The sequence below is a fragment of the Carassius gibelio genome, chromosome B20 (genome assembly GCF_023724105.1).
Source record: "Carassius gibelio isolate Cgi1373 ecotype wild population from Czech Republic chromosome B20, carGib1.2-hapl.c, whole genome shotgun sequence".
Lineage (NCBI taxonomy): Eukaryota > Metazoa > Chordata > Actinopteri > Cypriniformes > Cyprinidae > Carassius > Carassius gibelio.
The window spans coordinates 5,231,151-5,257,931 of NC_068415.1; the positions used below are offsets into that span (position 1 = coordinate 5,231,151).

The following is a 26,781-nucleotide window of genomic DNA, read 5'->3' on the forward strand; positions in this document are numbered from 1 at the left end:
AATAACTTCATTACAAAAATACCATGGAAACCACACATGCTACGTGCTTCAAACAAGTCTTAAAAACTAATTTTTGTCTTATTTTAAACCTTTTTTCTTCTTTAACCATTAAAACTGTGGTCGATAGCTCGAGTTGATAGTATTTTTGGCGGGATCAGTGTTTACCATGGTAAAGATTTTGTAAAGGATGGGATGGACTACTTAACGTTATGTAATAAGAACTCTACTAAGAGCACCACTGAATTTCTAGCAGAAAAATAACAGACAAAAGGCATCTACATTAATTTATTTTAATTCATACATTTTAATATATGCAAATTGTTTCATTATACAAATGCATGTAATAGACGCATAGTACTAAGAATATCAGTGTTATCATGGTACATTACAGTGGAATATAAAACAATTGCAATTAATGACATTTTATGTTTTCAATGCAATACTCTGATTATTAAACATAAATCATATAATTAAGTGTATTTTGGTAGATAAAACAGTACTAATTATAGTCCAGTCCAAAGGCAACATAAAATGGATGTTACACATGTATTTATACATTTGAAATTGCATTAAAATGTATATTAATATAAATGAAAATCAGAAACGACCCTCTGATATTCAGAACAAAATAAAGACTATTAATATACTATATTTTACCACTCACAAAGAAGTTTTTGCACAGTTTGTGTCTGTGGTACATGCGAGGTATTTTTATGCTATCATGGCATGGATGAGGAACAATTCTTGTAAACTGTAGTTTTCTATTATCTGAAAATGTTTAAATTGGCTGTAGTAAAGTAAAATATGTGACCCTGGACCACAAAACCTTAAGTCTTAAGTCGCTGGCCAAAAAACATTGAATGGGTCAAAATGATCAATTTTTCTTTTATGCCAAATACCATTATGATTAATATTAAGTAAAGATTATGTTCCATGAAGATATTTTGTAAATTTCATACCGTAAATATATAAAAACGTAATTTTTGATTAGTAATGCATTGTTAAGACTTAATTTGGACAAAATTAAAGGCGATTTATTCAGTATTTAGATACTTTTGCACTTCCAGATTCCAGATTTTCAAATAGTTGTATCTTGGTCAAATATTGTCCTATCATCAATAGATGACCATACATCATAAACCATATATCAATGGAAAGCTTATTTATTCAGCTTTCAGATGATGTATAAATCTCATTTAAGACGTTTTGTGGTCCAGGGTCACATATATGTGTAACTTTTCAAAGCATGTAGTGGATCAAGAACCTAACAAAATTTGTGGCCCAAGTGAAGTTTATGAAAATATACATTATTTATGAAATCGGTACAAAAATAGTCATTATTCTACTTGTGTTCCATAGACAAGTCCACAAGAATTTTATAAGATATTTGAGGTATCCTTTTAAAGATGAAGGCAGTGTTTCAACTGAGTGTCCATTAAGTTAAGGTAAATACTGTTTGGTGTTTCACATCATAATCTGAAGTTGCTAAAGTTGTTGTTTGACAGAGTGAAACCTCCATTAGTACCTCTCTGTTTCTCTCTGTGAATGGCCTGTACAAGGCCAAAGACCACAGCGGCGAGAGTGGTCCGGCCACTCCGTTCATTCTTCCCTCTGTCTGCAATCCCATTGCTTGACAGCTGCTGCCTTTTGGTGCTGATGAAGTAGGTTCGTACATGTCCCTTTCTCTCACTGACGCCCTTTATGAATATCTCACCACGCAACTCTAGCACAAAGCCCCAGTTTGCTAGAATATTACATGTGGCCTCAGGGACCTGAATCTTTCCATTAACCCCAGTACTGTCCATTCGACTTGCCAAATTCACTGTCATGCCCCAGATATCATACTGGGGCTTGGTGGCACCGATGACTCCAGCAACAACAGGACCATGGGCAATTCCTAAAGGGGTACATTGAAGTTACTCATATATACTCATTGTTATTGGCATGAATTACTTGTGACTGTAAACTTCCTAATCAGAGTAACTGACATATTTAATGAGACATAAAAATGAAAACAAAACAAAAATTAGAATTAAACTGTTTAGTCAACAGGGTCTGCCAAGATCCAAAAACAGTAAGTCTTTTGAAGCCATTCCGTGCTATAGGAATAGACTGAAAGGTACATATAGGTACATACAGTCTGCTCAATCTGTCGTACAACCCGTACTTTGTGGAAATGTATTGTGACGATACCTAGGTGCACAACAATTGCAAGTACAATTTACGTCTTTATCTATTTACAGACTCATTCACATCAAATTAAATATGGCATATACTCTGAATGAGGTCTAGTCATTGACTCATTACCAACGCGGAGCTGGAAATTGTTTGAGGAATGTTTTTTGTTGATCTCTTTCAGGGTCTCTTGCATAGCCAGTGCGAACAGAACCAACTCACTGAGATGATGCCAGTCATTTACAACACGCGACTGTCAGGATAAAACACAGAACAATTATGGTGTATAGACAGCTGATGGGAAATTCTAAATGTATATAATCAATGAAGTAAGCTAATTTATTTTTATTAATTTTTTAAAACATGGTTTACCTTTTTATCAGTGGATAGACCAGATGCTGCCATATAACAACTCCCAATAGTTTTGATTTTCTCAATGTCCAAAAAATATGTCTCCTCCAACAGCTTTTAAAGAGAGAACCCAAAACAATGCTAGCTTTATTAGAGAAAAACAATAGCAAAAAATACAACCTTTCATCAAAGTCCTACCTCATCAAAGTCTGCAATGATCTCATTGAGCAGTTTGAGACACTCAACTCCTTCGTGATTGATCTCCTTCTGCTCGTAGTATTCATTAAAGCCAGCGATGGAGGCAAACATTACACCCACCTCATCATAGGACTGAGAATACAGCTCCTGGTCAAAGATGAAAGATGAGCATGAAGTTTGGGCCTTTATTTTGTCTTTTTAGTTATTAGTGGTGCTTCATTATTACCATAGCTTAAAGAATTAGGGATCTAAATGATACTTTAAAATTGCTATGGGAGTTAATGATACCTTAAACTGTGTTGAGGCGTGATATTTCTCATCTAAGCTATCAGACTTTCTCTCTTTATCACCTGGCGGATTATGAGACCATCATGGAAGCAAGTTTTACAAAGGCAAGCTCCACTCACATTTTCACTCATTCATTATTTAACATCATCACTAATAGTGGCTTACATATGATTCTGATGTACCTGATCATTCCTGTTCCTCTCTAGGAAGTGACGAGCAACGTGTGCCGGCAGAATGTTATGCAGCAGACATTCATTGTGTTCCCTCAGATCTCTCATCTCCTGCACTTCCTGCTGAGCTTGCAAACGCCACAGGAAGTCTAGCCGTGCTGTTGCTTCCCACTGAATCAGTGAATAAATAAGACCCACAGAATAAGGATGTATATTCCATATTCGTATATTTTTCTACATTTTCTCATTCCCATTGCTATAGAGAATACAATGCTTCAGGGCAATGTGTTGGCAAAACTGATCACTCATACCCGTCGACCATTGTAGAAAACAGCTATGACAAACATCGCCATCAGCAGAATTGAGACTCCTTTTCTTCTGAGGTATTGAGACCTTTTAAGTACAAAATGCAAATAAATGTTAACCATATGGACATATTTTAAAGGCATTTCTAAAGAGAGTATGCTAGAGATCTAGCATAGACACTCACCTGCCTGACTGTTCCTGCTCTGGATTAGGTACATACAGCATGTGGAAGGACACTTCAATGAAGTAAGTATAGATCACCACCACCAACAACAGAATAGCCATTTTTAAGAGAGAGCTCAGCCTCAGGAACACAGCACAGGTCACCATAGAAACCACTCCACTTAGAAGGAAGAACTGTATGCATAGATATAATAGACATGACATGCAACAACAGGTAGTTGGAGTCTTCACAACAAAACTGTTTAGACAGAAGTCACACCTCTGGATATGTGCAGGCTGTAAGAGGCTTCTGGCTGGGCTTATGTTCCTCTGTTTCACTGTTGCTTATTTCTCTTGTCTCAGTAGAGTGACACCATATCTGGATAATCACAAAATGAAGAATAACAATTAATGCCAAATGGTGGTTGAATCAGCGACATTACAGTTACTAGTCCTGAACTTTAACCACTATGCCACACCACCTAAAATAACTTATGTATTATGTTTGGGTATGCATGCTATAGAGGCAAACTGATGACATTTAAACTGGTATCTCGCAAATCACATGTGCTCCCAAGTTGCAAAATAAAAAAATAAAAATCTTGCAAGTCTCACCATATCAAACAGAGCCATGCCAAAGTTGATGGCTATAGCTGTGACAGTGAGAAGGTTCCGCATACTGTTGTTTTCATGGATCCAGCAGCAGAACTGCTGAAGGACACTGGGAAATTGTTTAAACTCTTCAGCCAAGACTATCATAAGCAATAAGAGATATCCCAGCAAGAATAGACAGAACTCCAGTGCTGTCCAGTAATAAAACCTGTAGGTAAGACAATGAAGAAAAAATGGAATGGAGGAGCATTTTAACAAATCTAAGCTCAATGGTTTGTAAAAGTGACAGAAATACAATCCTTTTTCAGGTGCTGAACATCGATTGAGTAAACTCTACCTGGGTACAGGAATGAGGGCTTGGACAGCCATGTGAAGAAGAAACATGATGAAGGAACATACTAGATTGGTCTTAAACATCTCGTCCCTTACCTGAGAGAACTGAATCATGAAGCAAAATATAAAGTCAGAAACTTCATATGTTTTGATCAATTGAATTGCTAAACAATTTACATGATCTGATGGCCTACCCAAAGCAATGTTGTAGTCGAGAACAGTGTTGGGAAAAGTTACTTTTAAAAGTAATGCATTACAAAAATGTCATTTGTGCCACCAAACGCCAGTATGATATCTGGGAAATGACAGTGAATTAAGGTCGAATGGAAAGTACTAGAGTCAGTGGAAAGATTCAGGTCCCTGAGGCCACATGTAATATTCTAGTGGATTTCATAAAGGCCATAAGTGAGAGAAAGGGACATTAACAAACGTACATCATCTGCACCAAAAGTGCCAACTGTCAAGCAACTGGATTGCAGACAGAGGGAAGAATGAACGGAGTCGGAGGACCACTCTCACCGCTGTGGTCTTTGGCCTTGTACAGGCCATTCACAGATTGAAACAGAGAGGTACTAATGGAGGTTTCACTCTGCCAAACAACAACTTTAACAGCTTCTAATTATGGGGCCTCATCATACTGATAGCGTTTTTGCTAGTTTCAGCCCGATGCAGTTCTAATTTTCCCATCCTGCGCCGCGTTATTTAAATGTAAACACCCATTTTTGTGCTCATGGACACTCAGTTGAAACACTGCCTTCATCTTTAAAAGGATACCTCAAATATCTTATAAAACATGCACGTGCCCTGCTCACTCCAAAGTCCCCACTCCAAGGGCATAGGGATGGTCACTTCCATTAGGAATTTGCCCCAGGAACCATTCTGTATTGATATTCTTACCGGGACACCACTACTTGTAATACTGTAGTTACTTGTAATGCGTTACCACCAACACTGGTTAAAACTAACTCATTCATGTCCAAGTCTAGACCAGAAGAGGGTCAAGTCCACATGCTCCTGCACCCATGACAAGACTCAGTCTCAAGTTCAAAACCATATTTTTTATAGTTTTTGATCTTGTCATGGACTCAGGAGCATGTGGAATCGGTCTGGACTTCTATCCTCTTTTAGCCTTAGCCTTAGTCTTGACTCTGACTTGAATGAGATGGTCTTGACTACAACACTGATTCGAACAGTACAAATGCCAAGTGCAAACTAACCCCTTCTCTTAAGTTTGATATTTAATCTTAACAGCTAATCAACTGTTTCCACATTACAGACAGGTCATATCCTGCCCCTTATACCTTCTCCTCAATGTGTGTATCCTTAAACACCAATGTCGCTGAAGTTATATGCTCCTGACGCATGCGCTCACTGCTGCGAAGATCTATAGCATGCTCTATCCGTTTGTTGATCTCCTTGGATGTAGATCTGCACACTGAGGATGTAGGAAGTTGTGTGCAAGACCCATGGGAGAAGGAGGCCAATATCTGTAAAGTTAAAGTTCAGCAGAGAAGTAGACCCATTATACAAAAATTGTAAATCTTTTTTGATATAGAGCCAGATATTAAATCAATGAAGTTGCTAAATAGAACCTCTTTGTTCCAGGGGCGGTGGCTTTGCTGAGGTTTTAAATGATCTGCTTCCCTTCCATCTAGATCCTCCTCCTTGTGGCAGATAAGGAAAGTGTCAATCTTGTGTTTTCGTAAGAACTCATTGCGTTCATATCCACGCCCGTTCTCTGTTTGGTAGCTTCCATCCAGACAGTCCAAAGTAGCACGTGAAATGTGGATGCGTCTGTTGACAATAGACAATCAAAAGAGTTACACACAATTGCAGTTCATTGTAAAATTCAAGTCAAACTGTTCAAGCATTGGTAACTTGTTTGTTTAAATGTAGCATTGGGATATGTTTTGTTCTACTCATGGTAAATCACATTTATGAAGTTTTGGTCACTCACCCAGGGATCCCCCCTGCTTCAAGCATGTTGGCAATGCCTACATCCCAAGACCACACATCAAACTGCCATTTTTGTAGACCCAGAACCCCACAAAGTACAGAGCCTGAGTGGATTCCAATTCGCATATCCATGTCAAAGTTCAGTTGTTTCCTTATAGATCTAAGAATATACAGATAATGATTCTTGATGATTTACTGTATAAATAAGTCAAAAAGTATAGTAAACTAATCTTAGTTTAAGTACAAAAATATATGTGTAACCATTAATTCATTAGGCAACCAAAATGAATTTCAGTTTATCTAGCACTCTAGTTGTTCATGACATGCACACTTCTAAAGCAATATTTGTTAAAATCCTGAACTATTTTGGTTATACAGGGGATACAGGAATGGGACTGTGTTGTACCGAATGGTGCTGATCATTGCTAGTCCCATCTTCACACAGCAGCGAGCATGTGCTCGCTGAGGCTCTGGAACCCCAGATACACAGTAGTAGCAGTCCCCTAAGATTTTTATTCTCAAGCAGTCATATTCCTAAAAATACAAACATTGTAATCATCAGCACAAGTCTTAGGTCTTTATTATCTTAAATGATTAAGCTCTATTTGAAGCACTAACTTTAAAAAACAAATGATATAAATTGAAAGCTTACATCGGCTAGTCGGTCAAAACGTCCAAAGAGCTCATTGAGTAAGCGCACTAATTCCTGAGCAGACATGTTCATGGATAACAGAGTGAAGCCCTTTATATCAGCAAAGAGGATACTGGGAAGAAAAGATAATGAGTGTAGAAATGATGAGAAATAACAGTAAGAAATTTGTATTATTTTTCATTACAATCGAAACTGCTAACAATATTCAGTGTAAAGGCTTACTATTTTTAACCGTTTTTCTGATCTAAACCAATTGAATTGCATCTTGCCATGAGTTCCAAATCCAGTGGCATTAAGGCTTTGCTTTTGAAAACCAAATTATATCACCTAGAAAATACTATCACTAAAACATTCCTTGTTAGAAGCTATGAGATACCTGACATCTTTGTACTGATGGATATATATTTTGTGAAATTGCTGTGGATCAAGATCATCATCCATAGAAGACATATCGGCAATCATCTCCAAGGCAACAAAGCGGGGCAGGATAGACAGCACCAAACGCTCCTGAGGAGGAAACAAAAGCTGACCTGAGGTATTTTCGTTAAACCAAGTTTAAACATATGATATACAGTATGTTCTTTCAATCATTAATATTAACACTAATTTGTTAAAGGACAAAGGATACTGGAATCTCAGCACAACATATAGACTTCATATCCTTTTACCTGTCTCTGGTTTTCAGTCTCTAGTTTCATGCGGCCTTCAATGCAGCGGCGTGTCTCAAGAAAGGCTTGTCTTTGGGACCGGTCAGTCAGGTAATGAATGAACAGACCTGCCACATTCATGCTTGTGTATAGTAAAGCATTGGCGAGAATCTAAAGAAAAACCAAAAGGGCCATTGAGAACCAATCTCTTACAAAAGAAAGGGAAAGGAAATAGATGTGACAGAGAACTAGATGATCTGCTTGATAAGCCAAGAAACTCATACATCTATCATCATATAATTGGTCATTGACCCATCCATATATCTATCATCCATCCAGCCATCCATCTCTACCTTTCTTAGCAGTCCCACTTCGCTGATGTGACATATAGTCTCTGCAGTGAGATGAAGTATTGAGGTGAGTGTGCCAGCTCCGATAGCCCAGAGCAGTGGCAATGGCAATAGAGTATATGTGGCAAACAGGGTGAAAAGTACATACCAGGACTGGTCTCTTTCCAACCCATATGCCAACCCACCCAACACCTGAGTAGTCTGTGACAGCCAGCTAGCCATACCAGCGTAATGCAACCATCTTGGGGAGTGTGACCGTTTACAGGTGAGTACTAAAATACACAGGGCAATTGCACAAGCCATGAAAAATCCCGTAAACCAGCCTAGCAGTATGTCTGAACCGTCAGGCACCAGGGCCAGGTAGAGAAAAAGCAGGTGCAGTTTGGCAGCTGCATCAATAATGTTTGTGACAACTAATGAGGTTCTTCTAGTATGTGAGGAATGGCGCTGGTAGAGTTTCTCAAGGTCTTTGGACTTGAAGATGTGTCTCAATGTTGGCACATACACCCCGTGGATAATGTGGCCCCAGTGCACAAAAAAGTCAGCATCACTGACATAGTCCGCAGATGTTTGAGTACTGGATGAACAGCTACGTTCCCCAAAAAAGGATGGATGAACTCTGGCAACCGAGGAACGCCGTTTAGTCATACCCCGTGATGCTTTGCAGCGGATCTGTCGGTTGATTTCCTCGATATAGGCATCAGTGACATGAATTTTCCGGGCTGGCTCAACACCAAACTGCTGTCTCAGCCCCCGTTGGCTAATGATGTGTTTCACAGCGTTTTGCCACAGCAGTTGTTTGCGCCGCAAGCCTGGTGACTGTGGAGTGGGTATATAAGATGGTGGAGGCATCATGTGAATGTCAGTCGTGTCGCTGAATGTTACCATGGAATCTACAGGTTTATCTCGCCACCATTACCCATGAGTTAAGGACTCGCTGAATTTCCCTTCAAAGTTGAGGTGGCCGATTAAGGCTCATCCACGTCTGAAAAGAGAGAAAAAGCTTATTACAGCACATCATTTGTATTTTCTAGGAAGCTGAAAGAACTCCATTTCTGCTTATGAAATGAAATCTAAAACCCTTTTAAATTTGATTTTTTTTTTGTTGATTACTGTATTAGTTAAATAAGTTACAACATTTTATCCCATTGTTGACACCATCAGACTGTTAAACAGGACCTGTGATGTCACCATGTGGGTAAAAGAGAGTGCCAGATTTAGCACTGAGCTACATAATACTGTTATCTGCTGTAAACAATCCCTTTCTGTGTGGCTCCATCTCAACACAACCCATCCCACCCACACCTGTGATCCCAACTTAAACCAGCTCTTCCTCAGAAAGCATAGATGAGTTTACAGATTTCATAAAGCTGAATATTATAGTAAATGTATTTTGCTAACTTGTTTCTACATTTACATTTATGCATTTAGCAGATGCTTTTATCCAAAGCAACTTACAGTGCATTCGGGCTAACATGTTTTTTGTTTTTTCCTAACATGTGTCTAGATAATAGATTTGGATTAAAAAAGCTAAATGCTTATATAAAATTCTAAATACTGTTATTTGGTCAAATAAATCATTTTACACAAATAAAAGAATTGGCTGAAAAATATTATAACCTACATTAGGGGAAAAAAAATCTATAAAATACATAAATATACAAAAGAGGTTATACATCATAATGTTACAGAATGGAAATAAAAATTATTTTTCTTACCTGTTAGATAATACACTTCCCATCGCTTCTTTGTACATTTTGCTGCTCTTTGAGAAAGCTCCATCAAAGAGTCTTTCCTTTGATTCTCTCCATCCTACATATTGTTGTTATGCCTCTTCACAGAATGCAGCAAAAGAAAGTCATGGGCAAAATACCTACACAATCTATATTCCAACTTGGCGATGAAGGAGAGAAGAGAGAAGAACACGTTTTTCTGATTCATTGAGCTGAGAAGTGATCAACAGATTGCCACGCCGAAAGCGAGAAGGAAGCTCAAGTTGCACAAATTGGATTACTTACTCAGCACTCATGCCCTGGCTACTCAAAGCATCTATCACTGACGTCACATGATGCACAGTAGAGAAGACCTGAGCTAACAAGAGCCTTTCAGGGTCAGAGGTCGGTACCTTATCCACACTTCTGGGAGATTTCAGTCAAAAGCTCTCTCATGAAATATGATATGTTATTATTAGAGGTAAACAATGTAAATGAGTAATAATTTGTATGCGAAGAATACAAGATAAGTGCAGATAGGATGGAAATCCATTTAAACACTGCATTTATGTTTAAAATAAAAGAGGGATTAAATATAGAGGCAGGACAGAGGAGTAAATGATGCCAAAAGAAAGTATCTCATTGGCTGAACTGAGCTAGGCAGGTCAGTAGGATCAGGTAAGGTTGGCTATAAGCTGGATAAAGTACTTGTGATAGAATTTACTAATTGTGCACTATGCACAAGACCTCAGACAGTGACCTGATGAGGAGCAAGTCTTGGGATCTCACAATATAAAATCAGAAAATGCCAAATACAGTCAGAAAAATTTACATTTACCTTTAATCATTTACCAGATGCTTTTATCCAAACATCTTACAAATGAGAACAATGGAAGCAATTAAAATCTATGATATGCAAGTGCTATAACAAGTTGCAGTACACATAGCAAGGTTTTTTATGATTACTGTTAAATAAAAAAAGAATAGAGAATCTAGTTTTAGAGGCATCTTTTGCTTTCGTTAATTGTATAATAAATAAAAAGAAAGATAGAATACAAAAAGATTAGAGAAGCTACAGTTGTTGTTTTTTTAAGAAAACAAGCAGTTGGTAAATGAACAGTTTAAAAGGAACAATTTTTTTTAAAGAATAGAAATGCTAGAGTTAGAGGGTTAATAAGTTGTAATACGAAACAGTATTGTTGTCATATGATTCAATGATACATTAGATTAGATTAGATTTTTTAGACTTTTTCTAATATAATTTATTTAAATGTGTAGACATACAGTATATAGACATGTTTATTGAGATGCATTGAATAGCATTATATTATCATGGTCAATATCCAAAATAATGATAGTTAATGATAATAATGATAGTTCCATTGTACTCTTTTGAAGAAGTATTTCATTGTTCTGAATTTATTCTTAAATTAGTGCACATTTTCAATTATTATTTGATATGTACATGAGTACAATGTGAGTCGTACTTCCTTCACTAATCTTGCCATGATGTTAGGTGTTTGTTGGTGGTTGCTGAAAAGGCATTTCTAGACTTTGGTTTGTGCAATCTGATAATTCATCCACTAAGCCAAAGTGGTCTGATTGATTAGAAAAATAAGTTGAATATTTGGGTTAGGGACCTCGTTAAAAACAAACCTAAGTATATGAAATGCTTGCCTAAGCAAGCACCACAAATGAAGCGTGCATAAGTAAAACAAGAAAACAATAGAGTAATTAGACTTTTTAAACACATATGGTCACGATGGATGAGATAACATGTAGGCTTTCTGTCATAGTTAATGCATACTGCATCACATTAGTGAAAATAAAAAACAAAAAAAGAAGAGTGCTTTTTATGGGAGCTCATGGGAGAATGAGATTTTGCCGAGGATTGTGGTCTATGGTGGGCTCTAGGGACTTAATCAGCATTGGCAATGGTAGCTTGGCTCTAATGGGATTCCCAGAGCTCACTAATCAGTTAATACACACATGATTCAATCCAGTCCTCTTTAAACAGCAACAGATCTATCCTGAGCCCTACGTGCAGCCATGTGCCCAGCTAAGGCTTCAAAACTGCTATTTCTGATCCTGGCAAAGCCCATGTGTGTTAAACTTAGAAGTTACTTTTCTTGTGCACAAGGAGGGCAAACCACAAGACTTTTGGCAAACCTGCCAGTTGAATTATGCAAAATGTAGACTAGCAATGCACCTTATCTTTGCTAATAGATTTTTTATTGATTGAAAACATTTATGGAAGCGGGATCCATTTTATGCAGTCGTGACTTTTTAAAAGAAGCATCATAAGTGATTAACTATTAAACAGTAGTAGATCAATTCCAATTTTGCCAAGTGTAAACTGCGAAGATCATATGTAAACAGGACAGGGATGTGTTTCACACATTTTTGCTAAAACATGGTAAGCATTATATCATGGTGGAATAGCAAGACACATCTTAAAGTATATGAACTGAGTTCATAATTCTTGGACAGTTGACTGGTAGGCTATGGATGAGAATATACAGAAGAAAGAAGATAATATACTCAGGAAGCAGGGAGGTTAAACTGGGTGAGGGTTACTTAAGGTAAAGAGTATTAGCTCTGCTAAAAACATCTGAAAAGAATAAAGCTCCTGTAAACACAATGTAAACAAAATTATTTAGAAACAGGATGTAAGCCTGTTTAGGTGAATTTGTACATTATATTTATTTTAGTTAACTTTAATTTAACAATTATCACACAATTTAAACAGATATCTAAATTATATTGATTTAATTAAGAATCAAATATTTTGAGAAAATAATAGACTGAGGATATATCTGCATCACTCGCACATTTTACAGTCAAGCCCAGATACAACATGCTGCCATCATGTGGTTGTATCAGCTGTGTTTCACTGCTCACATAACTGCCTGGCATCAATTAATTAGCGTCTTCATCAGCATTATGTCTTCATCTAGCTTCGGTGGAATATAACGTTTTTTCCCATTGATTCCAGGTAATTAAAAAGCAGAAAAGTCTGATTTCAATAAAACAACAAACCCGCTCCAAAGTTCCGAACTACATCAAATGATTCATCGGGAATTCTCATGACTCATAATCATAATTATTATAAAACAAAAAAATTGCTGACACTTAACGCATTATTAATTAATCCCAGTCTGACATTCTATTAATATTAATTCACATTATTATTATTATTATTATTATTATTATAAAAATGACATACCGACACAACATGCTTAATGTATTCATGTGTAAATGTCGAGTTCCTCTCTGCAGTTGTCCTGTAAGGATCTCAGAGGAAGTGTCTGAGTCTGAATCACTGTGTGTGGAAAGACCGTCATTCACAGAAGAAGCAGTGAGTGAATACGAGTCATTTATCATGTTTATTTTGGCTCGCTGATTGAGAATGAGAACACCATTTACCAGACTATGCAGCTGAAAACAAGCGGTGAGGAAATTAATATATGAAATTACATTCTGTACAGTTATGATAGTGTTAATAAATCAAAAGAGCATGCTCAGATAATTGTTTTAGTAATAACTGTAACTTTACATATTACACACCATGTCCAGACGTTAACGAGGTGCTTCAGATTATTTGTATATTAATAAATAAGTTTATACAAAAAGGAAAAGTTAAATGTGATTATTCTACATATACACAAATGTTTACATTTGTGTTTTTCTTAGAAATCGCTCATAGTAACCCAGCTGACTCAAGTTCTACAGAGTGCGCACTCTGGCGCTAACGTTACTCAGTTAACTTGAAAGATAAAGAAAAACAAAATGTATTTTCATAAACCTATCTGATATCATGAAACTCACAAAAACTGATTTTTTTTTTTGTTTGTTGTGTTTGTAAATGTAAGCAGTACCCAAGTGCAGCGGGATCTGTTTTGAATCTCACCTATTTGTTCCAGCGGTAGGCCCTACACCATCCTGCGGTTTTCCTACTGTGAGTGAGCGGAAAAGAGCGTTCTAGTTTGGCGTGAAGTCCGGTTTTGGACCGCTGGACGCCGGTGAGCCGTAGTAACCGCTTGTGTGCAAGCGCGACATCTGGCGTAAAAAGTCATCATGACAGGTATGAGCTTCAATGATTCTACGTTATTCAGGGTCCAATTCAGTACACACATGTAAATTATACTAGTAACTACACTATTTATATTCGAAACTGGTTACAGTAGTAAACAGAAATTAAAGTGATGTTGGTCTGTATACTTGTCCAGGTATGGCTTTGCTGTTGGAGAAGGTTTGCAGGTATAAAATGTTGGCTTTATTTAAGAGTTACATGAAAAACATTTAAATAGCTGGTTGGAATGCAAAGTTGGTTACGCAATTGTGTTTATCTGTCGATGTCAGTGTGTCTGATGGAAGCATTTATAGCCAGTTTCCCAGACACCACTTAAAATTGTCAAAGCATAAACACCACAACATAAAAGTTTCCTGAAAAGTTTTAGCAGATCTTTTAAAATCAGCATGAAATGGAAATGCATACATTTTCTAATCTAAGGTTTCTTTATGGTCTTATTATGAACAATTTATCGATGCATATGTGACCCTGGACCTGGTCTTAACGACTGGCAATGGCAATAGCCAAAAATACATTGTATGGGTCAAAATTATAGATTTTTCTTTTACGTCAAAAATCCTTTAGGATATTAAGTAAAGATCATGTTCCATGAAGATATTTTGTAAATTTCCTACTGTAAATATATCAAAACTTACATTTTGATTAGTAATATGCATTTCTAAGAATTCATTTGGAGATTCAAATAGATTTTTAAATATTTATACAGTACATACCAAAAGTTTGTAAACATTTAATAAAGTTTCTTCTGCTCATCAAGCCTGCATTTACTTGATCAAAAATACAGAAAAAACAGTAATATTGTGAAATATTATTACAACTTAAAATAATAGTTTTCTATTTGAATATACTTTAAAAAAAATATTTTATTCCTGTGATGCAAAGCTGAATTTTCAGCATCATTACTCCAGCCTTCAGTGTCACATGTAACATCCAGTCTATCACATGATCATTTAGAAATCACTCTAATATTCTGATTTATTATGAGTGTTGGAAACAGTTCTGCTGTCTAATATATTTGATGAATAAAAGGTTCAAAAGAACTGCATTTATTCAAAATATATTTTTTAAATAATATATATTCTAATAATATATTTTCTTTACTATCACTTTTTAGCAATTTAACACACCCTTGCTGAATAAAAGTATTGATTTTCTTTAAAAAGAAGAAAGAAAAAAAAAAATTACTGACCCCAAATTACTGACCAGTAGTGTATATTGTTATTACAAAATATTTATATTTTAAAAACATAGCTTCTTTTTTTTTTTTTTTACTTTTTATTCATCAAAGTATCCTAAAAAAGTATCCCATTCTGAAAAAATGTTAAGCAGCAGAACTGTTTCCAACTTTGATAATGAATCATCATATTAGAATGATTTCTAAAGGATCATGTGATAATGATCCTAAAAATTCAGCTTTGCATCACAGAAATAAATGATCATTTAAAGTATAATACATTTAAAAACAATTATTTTAAATTGTAATAATATATCACAATATTATATTCTTTTCTGTATTTTTGATCAAATAAATTCAGGCTTGATGAGCAGAAGAAACTTCTTTCAAAAACATTAAAAATAGTAATTTTCCAAACTTTTGGTCTGTACTGTATCTCAGCCAAATATTGTCCTGTCCTAATAAACCATACATCAATGGGAAGCTTATTTATTCGGATTACATATGATGAATAAATCTCAATATAAAAAAAATGACACTTAAGACTGGTTTTGTGTTCCATGGTCACATACAGATGACTTTTTTATTTTCATTTTTGAGCTTATATTTTTTTTTTAATTTAATTTGCATTTAATTATTTAGCATTATTTAGAATTAATAATTTATTAATCAGTCTTTTGGTAAGATAGCATACTTTCCGGTGACATGTATTGGTTTTATGTGTTGTAGCATTTACTGTTGCTCTGTGAAATTTTGCAGGGCAAAATCCAGTTATTTCAGCAGGAGTCTGTCCAATGGGGAATTTTGAATGAGGCATTAATCAGGCAAACTTGTTACGCTGACCAACAGAAAGCTGCTTGGTTTGAAAGCGACTAGTTGTGAGCTGTGATTTATACATTGCTTGACAGACAATGGACTTTTTTTCTAACAAAATTTTGCTAATGTGCCTTTATATGAAGCTTTCCACTTCATCTGAACACTGTTCTTTCCTACAACTGTAAGCTCGCTTTCAGATTTGCCTTCAATCAACAACCGATGGATAGAACCAATTTCCTGCTTTATTCTTTTATTTTTCATAAACAGGATTTACATCACAATTCACAAGAAAAGAGCTGCTGCTGCGTCAGTCACATTGCGTCTTTAAGATTCAGTTTCTTATAGGTAGGCCTGAATGAAATCTTTTGAAAGCTGAAAAGCATTTGTAAGTGACAGTTATTCCCATCCATTCTGTAGGATTTGGTGGAGTTTTTATTTATTTATTGGGCTCTGTGGGCACAGATTCCTTTTGGGCCTACTTATAGTCCTGTTTGCAAGGACAGTCCTTGGATTTGGCTGGTTGGCATTTCTCTCTCTCTTTCTCTCATTAATAAACATCTCACTGACACAATGAGTTCCACTATTCCTCCTCTGTCATTGTCCCAGTAAACTCCAGAGAGAAAGAGAGTGTGGGAGTTTGTCGGACCGAGGAGACTCTGTCAGTGTCAAGGCACAGGAATCTGCTCAGAGCTGAAGGGATGCCATGAACTGAACAGCCTGCAAAAGACCCTGTCATTAACTTTAAAAAGAGAGACCTTCAAACCTAAGGGACAGCAAGAACCAGGCACTTTACAGGACATCTTGTTTGCTTGCTTAAAAATCAAGATTTTGAAGGATTTAATAATATTATTTGGAAAATTCCTGTAGTATTTGATGGGCTAAAGATTTTCAGAGAATTTCTAATTGAGGTGAATGCTCAGCATTGGATCCATTTGCTAATTTGCTGTCTACGTTTTGTATTTTAGCACATTAGAGGATTATGTGAGTTGCAAGAGAGCAAGCTGCTTTTACATTGATTACTTTCATCCATGGGTTTATTTAGATAACCGAAGGACGATATTTCGGTGACTTTAAGAGTTGTATGTGAGTCTTGGAGCGGGTATTCTTATGCTCATGGCTGTCCCTGAACCTGTTGCCACTCGGAGGTTGGCACTGGACTGTCGTACCCTGCTGGATCACCGCCCGAGTCATGGTAAGAGGTCCTGTCTCTGCCAGGATACTGATGTATTCTTCTCACAGAATCAGATTCTCTCAGTTGAATGGTATTGTGCTCATGATGCTCATGATACTCTAGTATGATGTCATTGCACAGTTATTAAGTACATATGCCTTGGTTACTTTTTTATTTATTTAATCTTTTGAGGTAAATATTGTATGGTTTTGGATGAGAAGACGAGTGCAAAATTTAAAAGTGTTGTCTGCCAATGAAAAACTGATGCCGTGATGCAAGAATGTTGCTGTGGGTGATTGCCAGGGTGTTGCTATGCAGTTGTTCTGAAGTGGCTGCCAAGTGAATTTTTACTATCCCAGAGTCAAAAGTACCTCTAATCAAAATCCTAGCAAATAATGACAGTGCCGAGTTTCCTGGATGTTGGAATCATGACCGATGCATTCATTGGGTCGTCATGGAAACCCCATCTGCGACTGACACTTGGCATCTGCGCTCTGGATGGTTTTAATGAAGCATTTTAAGTTGCTAATTAGCCAAGCCAAATTCCTGTGTAAATGTCACTTGGCTGTTAGTGGATTAATAACTTTTGAAGATCTGACCATTCTGACAGGTTAATGTCATATTTTTGATCAAAAGTCTGCTAAAAATATGTACATTACACACAATTGATCCAGCTCCACAACAACTGGAGTCAACTTACTCCTTTTTTTTTTATTATTATTGTTTTTTTTTTGTATGTTTGACATTTGCCAAAATGCCAGATTAGCTTTGACATTCAAAAAACATAGATTGCTTTTTTTTTTTTTTAACCAGGGACTGAATTTTCAATCTCATTTTTTACTTTTAGTGTTACTTATATACAGCTATAGTATTTATTAATATGTATTATTATTATTATTGATAATAATAACCAGAATAGTAATATGCCATATTTTTAGTATTTTGAATTAGCTTTTATTTTTATATTTTCAATTAGAATTTAACTTTTAATTTAATGTTTTTTTTTTTTTGTATATACTTAAATGTTCTGGGAAAATAAAAAAAAAAGAAATGTATATAATATTTTATTTTTATTTTCAGTTTTAATAATTTAAGTACTTCAAGTATTTCATTTAATAAACATGGCAAGTTTTTTTTATTATTATTATTTATTATTATTTTATTTAGCTTTATTTAAAAAAATATATTTTATAAGATATAATAGATAGATATAATAGATATAATCATAACATGATGTCTGTCATTGTTTATTGTGTTATTGCATATCTCTTGCAGTGTCTAGTGCCACTTCCAGTAGGATTTTTAGCATGTGTGAAAGCCTACACATTAGCTGTGCTGTCTGTGTGTTGCATGTTTTCCACAGCACACATATATATGTGAGAGAGAGTGTAGGAGGAGAATGATGGATTGCAGGAGGAAAACCATGCTGTCCGAGCTATGCTTGGAGTTGCAATACTAACATACTCCTCTAAAGCTCTATTCTGGCGGTGATTATTTATCAGGGGGATATAATGTCATTTCTGCTTTTACAGATAGAAGCTGGTGATTTAATTGCCATCTGATTGGGAAATGACAGTGTTTTTCTCTAATGTACCTGAAAATTCCAGGCTGAATTAACTACAGCCTTAAGACAGTCTCTTGTAGGAATTTAATTCCTCTCTGAATCAAGATTTTCAGAAGAGGAACTGATGGAAAGACCTTTTCTGACCTAATTTTTGGCTATTTGTTTATGACACTTGCATTTTTAAAATGGCAGAATTTGCTTCAAAAGCATAACCATTTCTTTTACATTTATATAGATCTCATAAAAGCCAATGGGTACTGGCCACATTAAAAAGGATAATGTGACAATGAAGACAGGAGTAATGATGTTAAAACTTCAGCTTTACATCACAGAAATAAATAAAATTTTAAATTATCTCCAAAAAGAATTGTATTTCATTGTAATATAAATATTGTAACAACATTTCACAATAGAACTGTTTTGCTGTTTTTTTTTTTTTTATCATATAAATGCAGCCCTGGTGAGCTTGGTGACTTCTTTCAAAAACATAAACAACTTTTTTTTTCTCAGAATATATAACAATACTGACTAGACAAGATACACTGTCTTTTACTTTCAAGACATTGTGGTGATGTTACTTAAAAAAAATGCATATTTATATTTAGTTGAAGTTGTAGTAAAAATCAGCAGTATACATTGTATAAGCACTACACTATTATTTGATTCCGAACACAACCAGAGAAAGAGAGAGATGTTGAGAATCTAAGGAAGTGGGAGGAGCTTCTGCTGAGAATGAATGAGCACATCCCACTCCCTCATTCTCTCTCTCTCTAGCCCCTTCCTCTTTGAGTGGTGATTGGCGAGCAGAAGGTGTATACTCGTGCTTGCAAAATGTGCGTTATTCTTTTGAGACTTGCTGGCGCAAAAGCCAAGGTCATCCCAGCAGCATAGCTTCCCCATCACTGTGCACTAGTATGTGCGATCGCTCCTGTTGTGTATCGCATCATTTTCAGCCTTCAGAGCAGCAGACCGCATGTGTGTGAGCGTGTAGACTCAGTGTCTCCAAAAATCTCTCTGCAGCTGCATCTAAGACACTGCAGGGAAGCACTGAGAAGAGAGAGCAGCTTCACTGACATCAAGAGCAATGTATGGTAAGCGCTGAGCTTGTGTGTGTGTGTGTGTGTGTTCTGCAGGGGTTTGTGCGTAATAAAGAGAAACCGGAATCTTCCCTGCCTGCATTCCTTAGCACTCAGGCATGACTTCTGTTTAGTACATTCAGTAAGTCCTGATGAAGAAAAAGTTGACGCTGTCATGAGATTGCTTTATGGTAGGTTTGTTTAATCTCAGGGCTTCTTATGTTGTTAAGTTTTTTAAGTGTGTGTTTGTTTGATCTGCTGGTTTGTCTAGGCGATTTTAGCTGATAGGTCATTGACAATACAGCACAAGGAGTACGTTTGATGTCCCTTCAGTGCGGCTACTGATTGTGGTGTTAACAGACTGGATGTTTATCGATCAGGACACAATTCACCTCGTGATGACAAGTTAGCATGTCAGCTGATCATGTCACAAGAGAACTGATTAATGCAATCATAGATAGTCACTATTGCTCTTTTATAGCTCAGGAGACTTAATGGATTTCTTGTGTTATAAATATCGTAATGTTTAGCTTTTTACCTGAGGTCCCACTATGGCTTTTGGGCAAAAACACAGTCATAGTATAAACCATTTTCATTATGATTTTTTTGACGCCTACAATCATTCAAAGCTTTCAGTTTCAAAAAATGACGTCAGAAAGTGTGACATCATCTGTGTGACGTCAGAAAGTTGAGGAAGTACAGTTTCAGTAAATGGTTTATTAAGATGGTTGAGATCTCTCCTGAAACTATATTATATATTTATAAGATTTGATACAAATATCGCATAAAAAATGCTAGATGGAATTGCGAAAATGCACATCAATTCTAAGCAGTAACTTCCATTTTTATTCCAGATATTTTGCACCCCAGTTTCCCAGGAAATTTCCATTTTGTTATCCTCAACACATGGGATGGATTTTTATAACACTTGCATATTATTCACTACAATGGCTTTATGATTGTTCTCTGCACAATGACTGTCTAATCTCATCTGATGATTATTGTAGAAATATAAATATTTTTCATCATTTCTCATATATTGTTGTTGGACTTAGCCTTTTGAATTCATGTGATTGTCTCTTATGGCCATCTGATGGTTTCATGTAGAGATCTGTGTGTATAGTGGAGAGTTCTCTCTTTGCATGTAACAATAGAAGAATGTGAGCTCTAGCTGTGTGTTATATAACATCACTGAAGGGCAGGACAACATCTCCTAATGCTGACCCATTGAGCTCTTCACATTGCTCTTTGTGTGTGTGTGTGTGTGTGTGTGTGTTTGCTCTTGTGTTTGTTTGTGCAGATGTCCCTCTGTACTTGTAGTTAGATTTCACTACAAAAAGTGAAATTAATATATGTAGGAACTAGTGATTCTCAGGGCCTTTCAAACAATGGTGTAAGGTTAAGCAAACACAGTCCTCATGATTCGTAATCCCAGAATTTAGCATTTTAACAGGCTGAATACCCTCTAAAGTGCACTTTGTCATAGGGCTCTGGTGAGCATGTGGAATGTACCCTGAGTAATCTCAGTGAACACATTCTTCTTCTGTAATCAAGGAAGCTTCTCTATAATCAAGGCTTGATTGCAGCTGGGAATGCTGTGCTGGTTGTGAATTAACACAGGTGTCTGAGAGAGGAAGCAGACAGTTTCTGTATTCAGCCTTGAGACTCAGCCCTTAAAATGCCTCGTGAGCATACGTGTGATAGAAAACTTGTCTGTTTAAATCTCATGTACCCTCATGTTTTGATAGTTGGTCTGTGTTGTTGTGGCTAAAGTGAAGGCTATTTGGCTACTTAACAACTTGAGACATATAATATTTTACTGTCTTACTCCTAGATTGTCCAAAGCTTTTACTTTTTGGGATTAGTTTAGTAGTCTAAACAATTGGCCTTGAAACAAGGGCGAACATTCTAACAATATATATATTTTTTTCATTATTATAAATCTGCAATTCATGTTATTTTTTCATTAGATCTGTTTATTATTTATCTACAATGTAATATGTCTCTTTCTATTTTAGGTTCTTTTATAACTGCTCTTTTCTATGCTTAATGTTTCTATGCCAATTGGACCTTGGTTAAAATGAATGTTATTGACAATCTCACAATCTCAGACTATAAGCATGTCATATATATATATATATATATATATATATATATATATATATGGCTTGCTGATAGTTTGACATTGTGATAAATCAAGATTAGTTGTTGAACCTGATGCCTGAACAGATCAGTTTCTAGAATATATTTTTAGCCCTAAAGATTAGATGCTTTTAAAGGCACTGAATCTATATATTTGTCTTTTGCCTGTTTATTTGAGTAAAGGATGGTGCATGTATGCTTTTGCTCAAAGCCATGCGGCATGAGAAACAGGAACAGATTTGTTTCTGATGGAGGAAACAGTTGGAGATGCTTCCCGCTGTTTGAGTGACCGTCATTAGCATCGTCTCCTTCCTTCCCTCCCTCTCTAATCTCTTTCCGTCTGGCTGTTTTTAATAAGCATTTTCTTCTATATCTCAGTATCAATCTATAGAGAATGTGTTTGGATTTATTGATTTCCCCCACAGCTTTGCCCCTCTGACACAGTTTAGCTGGCCTTTTGACACCACAGATTAATCAATGATGACAGTTCTGTCAACATCACAGATTCTGGTGAAAGAAAAGAACACCGAGAGTTCACGCTTTCCCATCTGTGGCTAAACTCTATATAGTCTGTATAGTCTTGTACACTACAGAGAAAAGACTGCTTTATAAATCACAGAATATGAGCCGTTCTGCTGTCTGAGAGTATAGTATAGTGTTCTTCTGTGTAGTATGTGAAATGCATCATTTGTCAGTGTGAAAAAAAACCTGCCAGACATCAACAAGGGAAGCAGAAACTCTACGTAGCCAGGAAACACAACTAGGGAACATCAGTGACTACATGAAGTGATGAACACTAATTAGTCATTATTAACTAGATTAACTATAGACACAGCTCTGTTTTCAGAAAGGGAGATGACCAGTTTTCAGAAATGTAATCTGCTGCTGTGACATAAAAAATATTACATTCATTGATCTTGTGCATCATTTTTTATGTCTTGCAAACATATATGTTTGGTTTTCTGTGATGAGATTTGTTAATTCTGCTTTTGTTTACTTTTTTACTTCTTTCTGACGAATCCAGTCAGAGTTATATTAAAAAATCATCTTTGATCTTTCAAGTTATTTAATGCCACTCACCTGGTGTTAGATGCATCAGTCCAAAACAAGTGAAATAAAAAGTGCCCATCCATAAAAGAAAAGAAAGTGTCTCACACTGCTCCGGGGGCTGAACAAAGGCCTCCTGTAGCGAATCGAAAAATATCCATATTCAGAACGTTATAATCATAGACAGTAAAAGAAATGGACACAGCGACCCCATTGGAACTCAATTGAGACAAGTGAATCCCATTTTTAGCGTTTTTTAGCACTTCCGTTTCTGACGCGCAGACTCAAACTAAGCTTGATGACATCAGCAACCTGTCTGACAGATGTAAATGTTCTAGTAGCTGTGCGTGCAAACTGCCATTGTTAATCTTGCAGAGACGGCAAGCTTGAGCGGGGAGTTCTTTGTCGTTAGTGAGCAGGAGTAAGTATTCTGATTATTTATTTTGTATAGTATTTTAAAATCTAACGCCAGTACGCCATATTAAGTTAATTGCCGCCTGGTAATAATCACTTTAATCTAGCTTGCGCTCACTGTTGTACACGGAAGCAGCTCCGGGCTGATGACGTATGAGGTCACAAGATGAATGTGCTCAGAAGTGACAGACACAGAAGTGCAGCGGAGAGATCAAAACAAAACAACTTTCACTAATTAGAAGTACAAAATTAGGGTTTAGAAAGAAGATTGTCGGAGGATTTCGATATAAAAGCCAAGAGGAGACTGGTTATCTTTTGCTAAATAAGGAAGCTTTGCTTCCTTTGCTCCTGTTAACAAACGTTGGTTTTCATGAGACTCACTGGCGCAATGCTGACCTCATTCGTCATTCCCCCGGAACTGTTGGCGCTAGCTACATTAAAGTGATTATATTATTGTGAATATTTATTTTATTTAATTTTTTGTAATCAACAATGTATAAAAAAACCTTTTCTAGAAAACATAACCATTTAAAAGTGTTGAATATAAAAAAAAAATTATTAATGTTTATCCTTGAATAAAAGTATCAGTTTAAAAAAAAATCTTGACCCAGACAGTAGCGTGTTTTGTCATTTAGTCAATGATTGGCCGGCAGAAAACATCCTTCCTCTCTTGAAAACCTTTTTTTTTTATTATCATTATTATTATTTCAGCAAAAACCCATAGCTATATTTTGCACCAGACTGTGATGTTGGTGGAAAAAAAACTCTGAACAGGTGCAATATAAAGTATAGTATATACTACAGAAGTAGACTACAAGAACCATGTGAATTGGTTTCATGTTATGTCAAGGAAGAGCCAGCTGTGTAGTTTTATACTCTTATGTAGAAAGTGTGCCGGTGTGTTTGATTAAGATGTTGAGCTGTTCATGTGGTGGATCACCATACGATCTAGTGTTAGTGAAAACAGAGCAGCCTCAGCCGTGACTAGTCAAGCATGTGTTCCAGTACCTATCACTACAAAGGTTAAAGTTTGTGTGCTTTATTGGCTTCATTGGTGTGACAGATAACACTGCATGTGCTTTATCAAACCAGCCTCAGACAATGAATAACAAAAGATGCAAAAATATATCCTTTTTGCATTAAAGACCATCTCTCTGTGTCTTTATCTGCTAGATGGAGATTTAATGAGTAGGAGAGAGACACGAAGGAAACCGCTGTTTGTGAGGGGGTGGTAGCACTGGCTGTCAGTGTGGTGCCATCTCTGTCTGTTCATGTGGGCACAGAGTCACGGCGCAGTGCAGCAGCTCTCCTTCACTCATGTGGCAGCAGAATTATCATAAAACCCATCAACCCTAAATGAGTAGTTAAGCCACCAATGGATTCTGTCATCAATCACTCACCTTCATGTCTTTTCAAACATTTGTGATTCACAAAAATGTTTAGCAGAATCTCAGAGGTGCTCTATTACACAAGATCAAGGTGGATAGGGATTAGGGGCTTTCAAACTGCAGAAAAGAAGTAACAAGCACCATAAAAGTATCATAGTAGACCATAAGTCTTCTGTAGCCTTAGATGGAGTTGTTTGTGGCAAGTGTGTAGGTTTGACATAATGGCAGACAATGAACATTTAATTGTTTTATCAGAATTTTTGCTTCGGGAAATTTATTAGTCACTGGATATTCGTGATCCCGTTCTGAAGGCCAGGTCTGAATCAAATGATTCACGAACCCGCTCCAAAGGTCATCATTGAAGTGATATCATTTATAATTTTACAAATGATTCCTGTTTCAAATAAATGGTGTTCGTTTGAACGTTGTATTCATCAAAGAATAGAAAAATATGCAAAAATATTTAGCTGTTTTAAACATTGATAATAATTAGAAATGTTTCTTGAGGAGCATATTAGAATGATTTCTACAGGATCCTATTACACTGAAGACTGGAGTGATGATGCTGAAAATTCAGCACTGCATCACAGGAATAAATTATTCAAATAAAAGTAGTTTTTTTATTGAATAATGAATCTTTTACTGTATTTTTGATCAAATAAATGCTGCCTTGCTGAGCATAAAACATGCTACAATTATATGTATTACTTATAATTACACTATATTCCAACTATTCTAAAGTCATAGCTTAAAATGGATATTTAAAAATGGCATTTGTTGTCCTGTATTGCAAATATTTTTTTAAATGTTAATGTAATAATACCAGAGAGCTATTTTCAGTGAATAATGAGTCACTTTCATTGTATGCAAAAGAGCAGACTGAATATACTACTTTTCATTTTGTGTTTCACGGAAGAAAGGAAGGGAAGGTTTGGAATGACATGAGGATGTTAAACAAATTGATTCAAACAGGGACATTGAAGGCAATAGACAAGTTGAGCAGCGGGGTAAAGCCTCTCTTTGAAGTAAAAAATGGAGCAGAAGCTAAAAATAGAGGCGTCTTGGCTCATTTTCCTCTAACAACCATTTTGCCGGAACAGATCAGAAAAACTATTCACAGAACGGAAGATTTTCCCCTTGCTGGCGTCGTTCAGAGATTAAGGTCTTTCTGTTCTCAACATGAGCCAGAACTTCATGAAATCAGTTTTGTGACTTCAGAAAGGGATTTATCTTACCATAGTCCTTACCATAGTTTTCAGTTAGTAATGTTGATAATAACACAAAAGTTATGCTTGCCTCTAGAAGTCCATCACTGCTGAGATGCGTGGGCCAATCAGATCACAGATGTGCCTCTGCATATTGCCATCCGATGTGAGATGATATGTTATATGTTGCATGATTTTCCTCAAGGACTTCTGTGTTTGACAGATGTAGCTTGTACCATTTTTGAATTGCATGAAAGACTGTCCACAAGCCCACACATTGCCTTGTGAACGTCCCTCTAATTTCCAATAATGGCTTGAAGTCCTCTTGGTGTCAGGCTAAAAGAATATTTCCAAGGTCATAGCCTTTATTTCTGGAAAATTGAATGTTATGATGAGCCAAAAATGTTTCAGATATTGTCTTGGTCAATACCATTATGGATTAGAAAAAGCTAGTCTCCCATTTCAAGAAATGTTATATGTTTTTAAGATGCTAGGCTAGTGAGGAATATGAAACTTTATCAATGTCTATAGATCTCTGGTGTTGATGACATCCTAGAACCCTTTTTATGATGGCATTTTTGGGCAGAAATCAATAGTCTTTCTAAAATGAATGCCACTTTGCTTACAGAAATGAATCCTTAACCACATATCCTCTTGATTTTTCTCTCTCTGCAGGGGTGTGTGGTTGTTGTGGAGCGCTGAGGCCACGCTACAAGAGACTGGTGGACAACATCTTCCCTGAAGACCCTGAGGTGATGGCATTCCCTCTTACTCGACTC

General features: G+C 36.3%; 3 protein-coding genes and 1 long non-coding RNA gene across 10 annotated transcripts in view; 2 read left to right on the forward strand and 2 right to left on the reverse strand.

Annotated features, from left to right (window-relative positions):
- Positions 1 to 1,469: 1,469 nt before the first annotated feature.
- LOC127983755 (adenylate cyclase type 8-like) lies at positions 1,470 to 8,124 on the reverse strand. The gene is made up of 17 exons (XM_052586019.1): positions 7,872 to 8,124; positions 7,580 to 7,710; positions 7,204 to 7,315; positions 6,958 to 7,085; positions 6,553 to 6,711; positions 6,188 to 6,389; positions 5,897 to 6,082; positions 4,600 to 4,700; positions 4,266 to 4,470; positions 3,931 to 4,029; positions 3,673 to 3,845; positions 3,494 to 3,575; positions 3,195 to 3,353; positions 2,725 to 2,871; positions 2,548 to 2,640; positions 2,308 to 2,428; positions 1,470 to 1,897 (listed from the first exon to the last, which is right to left on the reverse strand). Exons 1-17 carry the CDS (start codon positions 7,989 to 7,991, stop codon positions 1,470 to 1,472), a joined length of 2,646 nt encoding a protein of 881 aa, XP_052441979.1. The 5' UTR covers positions 7,992 to 8,124.
- On the forward strand, positions 3,930 to 6,332 carry LOC127983759 (uncharacterized). Its single transcript, XR_008160497.1, has 4 exons — positions 3,930 to 4,476; positions 4,571 to 4,724; positions 5,872 to 6,130; positions 6,201 to 6,332. It is a non-coding gene; the product is annotated as an uncharacterized LOC127983759 (long non-coding RNA).
- The window catches only part of LOC127983756 (protein EFR3 homolog B), a 37,232-nt gene continuing 17,232 nt past the window's right edge, over positions 6,782 to 26,781 (forward strand). Inside the window, exons 1-7 of one of the 7 annotated variants that reach the window (XM_052586020.1) lie at positions 6,782 to 7,738; positions 7,889 to 7,961; positions 10,042 to 10,317; positions 13,192 to 13,363; positions 13,836 to 13,996; positions 17,038 to 17,187; positions 26,678 to 26,754. In XM_052586020.1, the coding sequence (XP_052441980.1) occupies positions 17,103 to 17,187; positions 26,678 to 26,754 (162 nt within the window). In that variant the 5' untranslated portion in view covers positions 6,782 to 7,738; positions 7,889 to 7,961; positions 10,042 to 10,317; ... (1 more) ...; positions 13,836 to 13,996; positions 17,038 to 17,102. Of the gene's footprint in view, positions 7,739 to 7,888; positions 7,962 to 10,041; positions 10,318 to 13,191; positions 13,364 to 13,835; positions 13,997 to 16,686; positions 16,904 to 17,037; positions 17,188 to 19,537; positions 19,822 to 19,930; positions 19,998 to 26,677; positions 26,755 to 26,781 lie in introns of those variants that run through there. The other 6 variants (XM_052586022.1, XM_052586025.1, XM_052586026.1 and 3 more) reach the window with 6 other exon arrangements.
- On the reverse strand, positions 8,002 to 10,045 carry LOC127983758 (adenylate cyclase type 8-like). Its single transcript, XM_052586028.1, has one exon. It carries the CDS (start codon positions 9,086 to 9,088, stop codon positions 8,129 to 8,131), a length of 960 nt encoding a protein of 319 aa, XP_052441988.1. The 5' UTR covers positions 9,089 to 10,045; the 3' UTR covers positions 8,002 to 8,128.